This window comes from Chamaea fasciata, unplaced genomic scaffold (assembly GCF_029207755.1).
Source record: "Chamaea fasciata isolate MVZ Bird 193981 ecotype frontalis unplaced genomic scaffold, bChaFas1.0.hap1 SCAF_14, whole genome shotgun sequence".
In the NCBI taxonomy this organism is placed as follows: domain Eukaryota; kingdom Metazoa; phylum Chordata; class Aves; order Passeriformes; family Sylviidae; genus Chamaea; species Chamaea fasciata.
In genome coordinates, this window is record NW_027094099.1 from 3,771,152 (window position 1) to 3,781,905 (window position 10,754).

Consider the following 10,754-nt stretch of genomic DNA (forward strand, 5'->3'; position numbering starts at 1 on the left):
TGTCAGGAAAAAGACAAAAAAAATTACGTTGTCCAAAGCTAGCATCTTAAGAATCCAAAAGGTTGGAAAAATGGCTTATTAAAAAAGTCCCATGCAACCAAAACTGCCCTGCCACCACGATTTAAATGTCATTGTTTATTATTCCTATACCAAGCTTCGGCTGTTACAATAAGAACAGGTCCAAAAGATTAGTATTGGTTTTGTTCCCTAATTTTTGGTCCTGGTAAATCTATACGTCTGGTCAGTGAGAAATGGAGATGCCACCTCTTAAAAAAGCCTCTTAAATGTATCAGGGCTTTACATGAACTGGTTATTCAGAGTGAGAAAATGAAGATTTTGGGGAGCCAGAACATTTGTTTAAAACAGAAGAGGTGCTACAATGAAAAGTGAGCACACCGAGTGTCCCAAGATTCACAAGGCAAAGCAAGAACTGCCAGGTCCATGACTGCTTACAGACAACATGCCCTCACACAGTCCAAAAAATGCACTTTGCACCTTCTAGTCCAGCCCTGCCTGCGACTGGCACCCCATACAAACTCCATCAGCAGCAGATTTAACACAGGTATGGAAAATACCACGGGAACAGCTGGTATGGACAGGTGACCACTGTTACAGCCCAACAACTCAGCCTGCCAAACACTTCCTTGACAGGTTCAGGGATGCTACAAGAGCATCAGAGATAAAAACTAGTTAAAATGGATAATGTTAGAGCAGGGATAAATTACACATGACCACTGGAAAGACAGAAGTGATGCAATGTTTGGAAGTTTTATAGGAATGCACAAACACTTCGCTCACTTTAGAGGGCACAGACCTGGTTACACTGAAAGAAAAAGTACAGAGAACATGTGTAACATGTGTATTATCATGCACATAAAGATGAAAAAAAAAAAGCACATATCAACAATATCAGTAAGACAGAACTTGGCTTCAACTGTTACTCTGTTTGAAAGCATCCAAGAAGAGCAAAATGTCACATCCACCAAGAACTACCTTTGTTAAAATAAATAATCTAACCGAGGAATTTCAGTTAAGAGTCTGAAATATAGTTATGTTAGAAGCAAGTGTAGAAAGTACCTAGTGAGGCAGCAAAATCAGGCCAAAAAGTCAAAGCAGAAGGTTTAAAGTTACTGAAGTTAGTTTTATAGACAGCTCTCTGTATCATTTTCATCAGAGGCTTTTTAAAACCCATGTTCTAACATGGGGATTAGTAAGCATGGGAGGGTTTCGGTTTTTCTTTTGCTTGTTTGTTTGGGAAGTTAAGGACATGAGAGAAGAAGGGCTGTTTTAACTTCTTACAGGAATGACAAAATAGGCCTTTTTTGGAAAGGTTTTTACTACCAATACTAACAGGTACAGCCACCTATCTTACTAAGAAAGGCCATACTTGTCTTTCTGGTACATAGCTGTTTTCTTCTCCTACATCATGCAAGATTCTTTTAATGAATTCATTTTAATTAATTCTTTAATTTCTTCATCTGCTTTTACTGCTTTGCATATTCTAAGTACTCCTCTCTACATCACTTCTGCTGAGCCAGAAAAATTCTCGCAGGCAGTTACTCTGACTGTATCTTCTTCCTCCTTTCCATACTTGAGTTGACACAGATACTCCATCTTTAATTCCAGCAGAAGTCACAGAAAAGGTATTTTGATACAGTAAAGGAAAGCTATTGCTCTCTGGCAAGTGGAAGAAAGGAGGATTTTGTGAGAGGGGAAGCAGGTCCCTGGCTGACAGACACTTCAGCTTTGCCCAATTTCTTACACTCAGCATGTTTTTCCCAATCTCCAGATGTGGTACCAGACTTCTACTGGTGACCAGCCTGCTTGACATGTTCTTTGATGCTGCCATACATATAAGAGGATGCCACTGACAATCAACATCAGGGTTTTTTTCCTCTGGTGCCCAAAGCAGAAAAATCTGCACAATGGCAGCAAAATTAACACATCTCAAACTTGGTCAACTGTTTGTTCTCCCTAGGAGAGAAGCCTTCTGACACATGCAGTACTTTACTTGCCTTTAACTACATACAATCTAATTTAAAGTGTCACAGCTTACATTTAATAGGAAAGTTTACTATAAACCACAAGATTAAACTAATATTCAATGCAATTACCGGTCAAAAACCCTCTAAAAGGCGCTAAATTATAACCCACAGCAACCTCTTGTTGGGACAGGAAGTTACTGACCTAAGTTTTGAGTTGCGAGTCTGGTAATTAAAAGCCTCTGGATGAAGTTTCGGGTGCCACAATAGAACAAAGACACAAAGCTTGAGAGAGGGTCCAAAGGAGGGCCATGAGGTTGGTGAAGCGTCTGGATGGGAAGCTTTATGGGAAACAGCTGAGGGCACTTGGTCTGTTCAGCCTGGAGTTGGACTTGAAGATCTTTGTGTGTCCATTCCAACTCAGGATATCCTGAGTCGATGATTCGAACTCTGTACAAAAGCCTGACACAGTTCAACTTTATTGATGTTACTATTACTCCTAGTTTATCCACATTAGAAAAGCATCTGCGCTATTTTATATATCTAGACAGCTTGATGACTTGACATTTAAGCCACCATAACATCCAATTAAAGATAAAAAGCAATATAATATCCTTTGAATTAAAACCACCTAACTCGTACCTCAAAACATGAATTAAAGCATCATTATAAACACTGCATGTATTATTCTTATTATGAATTTCAGTTACATTCTGAAGTAAGACAGTCCAAGATGTATTTCTACTAAAAATATGCCCTACTACCGAAGGACTAGGAAATTCATCCTAAAAGCTGTGTTTTCAATCTCTCTCTCAAAGCCTGTGTCCATCAACCAAGGTGTTTGTTCCTACCCGTATTCAAAGTTAGTTTGTGCTCTTATCTTTGCATTCAAACCAAGTCACAAAAGCAGCTCGAAACTGCCCTCCTGTCACTCAAATAACCAGTAACACATAACCAAGACAGACCTCCATCTGCCAATTAGGAATAGGCATCAACACTCAGACATCTGTCACACTGTTTCAGAGTAAAACACGCAACACAAAAGCTGCAGCAACATTTTTAATAAAAACCAAACAATTTCAATTCCATTGTTGGCTTGTGGCAGAATACAGTAAGGTAATGCAACCTCACCAGCAGATGAAAATCAAAGTTAAGATGTCCTTTGCTACCAGCTAGGCACTAGTATCAAATTTAAAGTTACACGACCCACAAATTTTAATGCTTTTAACTGGCAGTACCTTCAGCTACAACTTCCTGTTCAACATCAAGATATCATCTTGCTGACCACCCACCACTGACCTTGAAAATAGAATCATTCTTCCACTTTCATATTTACCTCCACAGAACTGTCTTCTCTATTCCATGTAAACCCTGTCCTAAGGAGATACCCTAGTCCCAGATCCCACAAGTGTAAGTGAATCCATCTCAAGCACTTCAAAGTCCACATGACAATCTGATTGTAGTAGTGACCATTAATAAAGTACTCCTGACAATGCTTTCCTGATGCTTCCCTGCCTTCCCTTCCCTGCTCATCTATCATTGATGTGTTTTCTTCTACAACTCCAGCCATCTGGAGAAGCCCAAAAGAAATTGAGTAAGGACAGGAAATGCTGAAGCTTAATGGGAGGGTGGGTAACAAAATCCCAAACCCCACCAAAGCAACAACCAGTCCTTCGTCCATCGTACAAATAAGTAACTGTGAAGAAGAACACAAATATTCAATGAGGCATGATTTGACTTGAATACACTAAAACAATTTCCATTACACATTACAGACACGGAAATTTCACTGCAAAAGGGAAGCTGATAATTTTGCTTGACAAAGGATTTTCATCAAAGTGTTCAAAGGTCAGCACACCCGTGCTTGCCTGCCAGAGTAGTGTCCTATTTTGGAAGATGTAGACTAAGGAAAAGTTACTTCTGTAAAATCAACAAATGGTTTCAACTCCCAGATACACTACTATCTTGTGAGCAACTTCCTGCCAAATGCTGATATCATCCTGGATTAAAAAAATAAATATGACAAATTTTGCTTCTGTCAGCAAGCCTTTGTACTAAATCAGAAATGCAATCAGCTACAAAGATTTGACTTTACTCTCATAGAAACCAGTTAATACAAAAAAGCTGAAAGGAATGCAAAAAATAAACCTTAATATTTAAAATGATAAGCCAAATTCAGTTTTACCAGACAGCACTACTTGAACAGCAAGTTAAGATACTTAGAAACTGCTAAATTAATGCTTCTGATTCTTGTGTATCACACTGAAACTACTAGCAAAATGCACACGAGATATTCCAAGATAGGTTTTGCTTTAGGAGTTGTTAAGTATGAAAAAGAGCTGACTCAACTGCATTTTACTTTCCATGTAGAAGTGTGCAAAAGCAGAAGTTTCCACTCAGGAAGCAAACTAAACAACGCAATCTTACATAACACACCCCCATTGTAAAAAAAGTTTTAGCCCATGTTCACAGTGAAAAGCTGATCCTCACTAGGGACCACAGCAGTATTATGCCTTGCCAGCACTTTCAGAAATTCTAACAGAGCTACAGAGCCCTGTATAAAAAATTAAAAGCTGCTGAAGGGCAAGGACCTGTTGCATCTAGAGTTGCTTAAGGCAAATCTGTGCTTTCACAGAGTGAGAATACGTCACTTTGAATAACCCAAAGATCACTGGTTCACTTCTCATAATGGGTAGCAAAGTCTGCTGAAGGCATTAGTTATGCCAGGTGGTGAAGACAAAGACATGAAGGCTCTTACACCAACAGTCACCCAAAAAAAGAATAAAAGAAGTCTGATGATTTATAAATACATATGCATTGCACTTTTATCACACTTCTTATGCAACTGTTGGCCACAGGACACCAGGCTGGAAGTCCCTGCTCTCTGAACCAGTACAACGTTGATTATGATTATGAGCGTGACCAAAGTCTCGAGGAGGAAAGTCAAAGGAGCATTTCCCAACCTCTGAGCAATCTACGTGGATGTTGTAGCCTTACAGGCACGTTTTGCATGACAGCAAAACAGAAGGGAATCGGCAAAGTACAACACGAGTACACCATGCACAGTGACAAAGTAACTACAATTCATTACTGACTTATTTCTATAGTAAGAGCATTGAGGAGAAGTAAAACAATTATTCTATAATAAAACAGTATTTCCATATCTCTCTCCTACTTTATTTTTTTCCTTTTGGGAAGTGTTTTCGTTGTTTCGGTAACTGGAGTTTAACCCTGGTTAAACTACTAAAGAACAACGGGAGTGGGAAATTATAAGGAAGTTATCTGGTACTCGAACATGATGTGGGCCCTTTCATCACGGCAAGAGAGAGTGGTTTAACTTCTGGACCTCAAGTCAAAGAAAAAAGTTGTAACTGTCAAAAATTTAACCCCACCACAGTTAAAAAAAAAAAATCTCAATGATTCACCTCATTCACAAACAACATGTAACTACATAAGATTAAACAACAAAATTTGATGTCAGCACATCTCAAACATCCACCTTCATAGACTTCTACAGTAAAACCAAGTCTGATCTAGTTAGCAGAGACACACCAGAGGAGAACTGAGGGCACATAATATCACACATACTAATTAAAATCACTGTTAATTGAACACACATTGTAATTACCATCCTACTGCAGAATCCACTTCATGGAGAACGTACAAACCAAACAGCCTGGCAGCTCATACTCCAGGAAAACTCCATGTACTCAATGAGGAATGCTAATCCGGGGACCTTAAAACCTGAACTGGCAAGGCAGCCTGTTTAGGAAAAGTCCACCTCTCTCCACACCACAATTAACTAGGACTTATCAGTCATGGAAAAAAAAAGCAGAATTGTTAAAAATGGAATTATCCCAAGCTCACCAGATGGACCAGTTATGACGGTAAAATCAACTAGTATTGGGAAGCCACTAAAAAACAGAGAGGGAAAGGACATGCAAGCACATTTTCAAGAACAGATTACAGCCACATGACACACCTACAACTAATACACGCAATATGTGAGGAAGACTGAAGAAACTCTGATTATTTTTATTCAAGCATAGGTCAGCACTTTCATGAACAGTTTCACTATTTCCTGCATTGTCAACTTTCCTATTTGGAGGTTCTTTGCTAAAAAATAAAAAGGGACTGGAACTATAAGAAGAAATACGTAACTGTGAAATTAGAACTACTACCTATGGAACTAGAAGGACGCCTCAGTTATTAATAAGTTTCTCCAAGCTGACTTGTTTTGAAAATAAGGCCCTTGCACCAGCAAATATAAAGGAAGGAAATGAGAGCAAATCCTATATTTACTGAATAAGATATGAAAAAATAACAGCATATTCACAGTCCTCAAGACTTCAAAGTGAATCAGTGAGGGAAAAAATCTATCAAGGGACTAAGCAGTTCAAGAAACATCAAGAAAATGGTTGGAAGACAGACACACCCATTTATGTTAGCTGTCTCTTTAGAAGTATAAAGAAGTAGCACAGCACCAAAGTAGGCTTTTTTTTTTTAATGATACAGCATTTATTCATGTTTATAAGCCTTTTATTCTACCACAGGTACAGAATAATACCTGCTAAGGTAAAATGCTACTCAGGCCTTAATCAGCTGGTGTTACTGATACAGCAATTTGAAAATGGTTGCAGAGAGAAAAGAAATGCTCCAGAAAAACGCAGAAAAACTGCTCTTAAAGCATTAGAAATGTCACCACACCTAATTTAGTCAATCACATGTGCCTAAACAAAGACTGTTTCTTCCTTGTGCACCAAGTTCTGCACAACAGAATGTCTGAAAATGACAGGGCATTAGGGTAGCATAAAACAAGTTACACGCTATTTCCCCTTACCTTTAAAGCAATTTCTTTTCAGCAGAGTCTACTCATTCTCTTAGTGTTAGTTTTTTTAAAGTCAGCATTAGTTTTGCCCTCCTAAATACTAGTAACCTCCACTGCACTTTTCCCCTTCATCCCCAAAACGGTGTACTTCACTTTAGAAGTGACCTCAGCTACAAGCAGCTGAACACAAATCTCAAGTCCTGCCACACCGTGGTTTCAATTCAACTCTAGCTCAGTGAAGGCCTTAAAAATTTTGCTTATGTTTATTTCAGCAGAGTACTTTAAAACGGACAAATCTTACAGAAATACGAGGCACAACAACCTGTTTTGATATATTACACTTCACTGTCATTAAAAAAAGGTTAGTGAAGCTTAGAAACAAACCCCTTTTCACAACCAAATTCAGGACAAAATTCAACTTTTGTGGAGGAGAATCCTCCACCCACTCACTAAGGGGCTTCTGTAGTCGACTGGGAGCTCGTACAGAACTACTCCAAACCTCAAAAACACGAGTACACACACGCATCAGAAGTGTGGAGGGAAGAACTGAGACTTGAACCACCTGCCCAGAGCGCTCCGTCACTGCCACTGTGCAGCTCGGCACGAACCACAGGCAGCTCGAGCAGCCCCTGCCCTCCACCACTTTCCGAAAATCTGCACCTAAACACGAGACACCCCACAAGGGGAGAGCCCCAGCAGCCGCCGTTCTGCCAGAGGCCGGCAGCGTTGCGGGCTGGGCGCGGGCTGCGGTCGCTCCGGGCTGGGGCTGCGGGCTCGGCACAACGGCGGCAGCGCGGCCCGGCCCGGCCCGGCCCGGCACAACTGTTGCTGCGGCCGGGCACGGCAGGCGCCGGGGCCGCTGCAGGAGCGGTTCGCACGCTGCGGGCCCCGCCAGGGCCGCGGCACCTTCCCCCGCCGGACAATCCCTCCCGAGCGCTGCCAAGCCGCGCTCCCGCTGCCCCCGGCCCCTGGTCCCGCACGGGGCCCGGCACGGCCCGACCGCGGCCCCGACCCCGGGCGGCGAGACGGGCGGTGCCCCCCGCCCTTCTCTCCCTCCCTCCCTGCGCGGCCCCGGGCAGGACCCCTCTCCCGCCGGGATGGCGGCGCCCGGCCGTGGGCGCGGCCCCTCACCGATGGTGGAGATGAAGGTGGTGTTGAAGGCGTCCTCACTGAAGCGGAAGAGCAGGCAGGTCTTGCCCACGCCCGAGTCCCCGATCAGCAGCAGCTTGAACAGATAGTCGTAAGTCTTCGCCATTTTCGCCTGGGCTCGGCTCGCCGCCGCAGCAGGAGGGGGCGAACGCGGGACGGAAGGAGGGCGGGACTCGGGCGGGAGGGCCGGGAAGGGAAGCGAAGCGAAGGGAAGGGAAGGAAGGCGGGCGGAGGCGGCCCCGCGGGCGCGTCACGGCGCCGGAACCGCCGAGCCCGACGGGGGCTGTGGTCCGTGGGCCCGCCACTCCCGCAGGGACGTTTGGGCTGTCGCTGTGGCTGCGCGGTCGCCTGTCCGCGTCCCACGGGGCTCAATTCTCTCTGGGACCTAGCAGGAGTTGTAAGGAGAGTCATGCAGTTACGTGTTCAAGTGGCAAGCTCAATAATGGCATAATACTCTCATGCCACCAATAAGTGAGTCTAATGTGTGACCTCCGAAGTTTACGTGTTGCCGTGGGCATGTCAACTCAGAAAGAAACTTGTGCACACAGCACAAAAATTATTTCCGCGCCGTCTCACGTAACACTGGAGACGGGATATTCTACAACAAGATGACTACTCTAGAACAGTTCAAACCCTTTCCCCCATCTTTTTTTCCACTAATAATCTCTCGGTGTGAGGCAGCCTCATTATGTATTTATTATAGTGTGTTCCCCACAGGATATCACAAGGCATTATAAAAATAAATAGCATTACTGAAACACTTCAAAATCACAACAAGGACTTACTGCTTTAATTTTAAAATTGTAGCCTTCAGACAAGCTATAAACAGAACCCTCTAACACTAAAAATCACTAGACCAGTTCTCAGTTCTCTCAGCAAAAACAAGAAAACGATTACCCCAAATCATTCATTAAAGTTTCTATTAGTTATAACCCAGCCTACAAAAAAAGGTCCTTTCTCTCAATTGGGTTTGTCTTTTTGTATGTGTGTTAACTTGGCAAATATTTGTGCTGAGTTCTATAGAGAATCAAACAAAATCAGTTTTGAATATTAAAGTTCTCTCATTCATGGTTAGCTTCCTGCAAGCACACAAGAAATCACCTCATGACATGAAACAACAAATTGATGGAGTGAGATAGGAGTAAGCTAGTCTAATGCCTGGCTACTGATGTATTTGTGCACTGAGGAATCACTCCAAACAAATACCTTCAGCCATTATAATCCTTGAAAAAGCAAAAGGTATTCTGCTCCTTTTATTAGTTATTAATTATCATTCATGTTTTTCCTGTTAAGGGTCTCAGTTTGGTGGTATTCCCAGCTGCTATGTTTGTGGTAGCTAATTATGAAAAATCCATCAACAGACGTGATGTAAAACCCTGTACAAGGTGAATTGAGTGAGAGCTTGTCATGAATGCTAATCTAACTTCCAGTTAATTGGAACAAAATCTAATTTTATATCTATACACTTATATGCTTCATCATAATTCAAGTGAAAAAATTTTTTTCTTATTTATAATAATTGTTTGATTGAGACCTCTGGAAGATCAGGATATCATCTAATAGAGGAGAATGAAAGCTACAAAACAAGGATGGGGAGAATTGCCAGGGGTTTTTGAGGTTTTGGTTTTTTGGGTATTTAACACACCTGAGGACCTCTGCCTAGTTCAGGCCAGAATTTGGAAACACGGCTGTGTGGATCATTTTTGTACTGTATAATTAGTAGCTGGGCTGTTTAAATGTTAAGATGGGTTGTTACACTACTTATTAAAATAATTGAGTTTATAAATTATAGTGGCAATCTGGCAGTGAAGTAGTCACACCAAATTGGTTAATTATTTCGGTCTAAGATGAATAATTGGATTATAGGAAAGTGCAAATGAAAACCTACTCTCTTTTCCTGTAGCTGTACTTTCAGAGACATGAGTTGCCGTGTACTGTAATTATGGCCACGCTGAAGATTACTACACAAACACATTTCAGCACTGAAGAGAGAATTTTGTGGTTAATATTCACTCTCGAGTTTTATGGAACACGTAGGCTTTCATATGTCTCTGGAGCAATATGTTTGTGATCGCCATCTGTTACTCAAGAGTATTTTTATAGAAAAATAATGCAAATTATGTCCCTCTTCAATTACACTGGTGCTTTGCAATGGTGCGTTCTGTTCTGAGTTGGAAAAGTGCCAGTTTGCCACATTAAAGGGACAGATGTTTACTTAACCATGAATTTTAAAAACAAGATATAAAAATTAAGTTGCAATTTTTTTATTTTCTAGAATATGAAAATACCCTGTAATCATTCAATTGTATACCTTGTAATATGTCAGTAAAACTTTGGAGTACTATCAAAGCTGTTAAGGGGTACAATAGCCACACTTATTTGATACCTGTTCTATGAAAACTCTTTGGAACCCAGTCTTTGTTATTGTACCAAATTGGAAAAAATAACATTTGGTTTATATTGCATTACAGTCAAATAGATCAACAATTCTTTTCTTTTCTGGCATGGGAGAACCACTGAGGGGAACACTGAACATGCAGGAAATAGAAGGGATCTGAAACTACCTTTTGTCACTATGGAAAAGCAGATGGGACTGTAACAGTTTGATTTTGTTTTGTACAATTCAAAAAAGCAGAATTTTAAACTCCTTTACAATCCCTACATTACTACCCTACTATTTTGCCTGAAAAGAATCACAGAAACCTTAAGGTTTGAAAAGAGCTCTGGGATCATTGAGTCCAACCTTTGACCAAACACTACCTTGTCAACTAAGCCAGAGCACAAAGTGCCATATC

The 10,754-nt window shown here is 41.4% G+C and overlaps 1 protein-coding gene across 2 annotated transcripts in view; it reads right to left on the reverse strand.

Moving 5' to 3' along the window:
• RAB8B (RAB8B, member RAS oncogene family) overlaps nt 1–8,148 on the reverse strand; it is a 29,257-nt gene extending 21,109 nt beyond the window's left edge. For both annotated transcript variants that reach the window (XM_066196361.1, XM_066196362.1), the window contains exon 1: nt 7,942–8,148. In XM_066196361.1, coding sequence (XP_066052458.1) covers nt 7,942–8,065 — 124 coding nt within the window. In that variant the 5' untranslated portion in view covers nt 8,066–8,148. The remainder of the gene's footprint in view (nt 1–7,941) is intronic.
• Between the last annotated feature and the right edge of the window lie 2,606 nt (nt 8,149–10,754).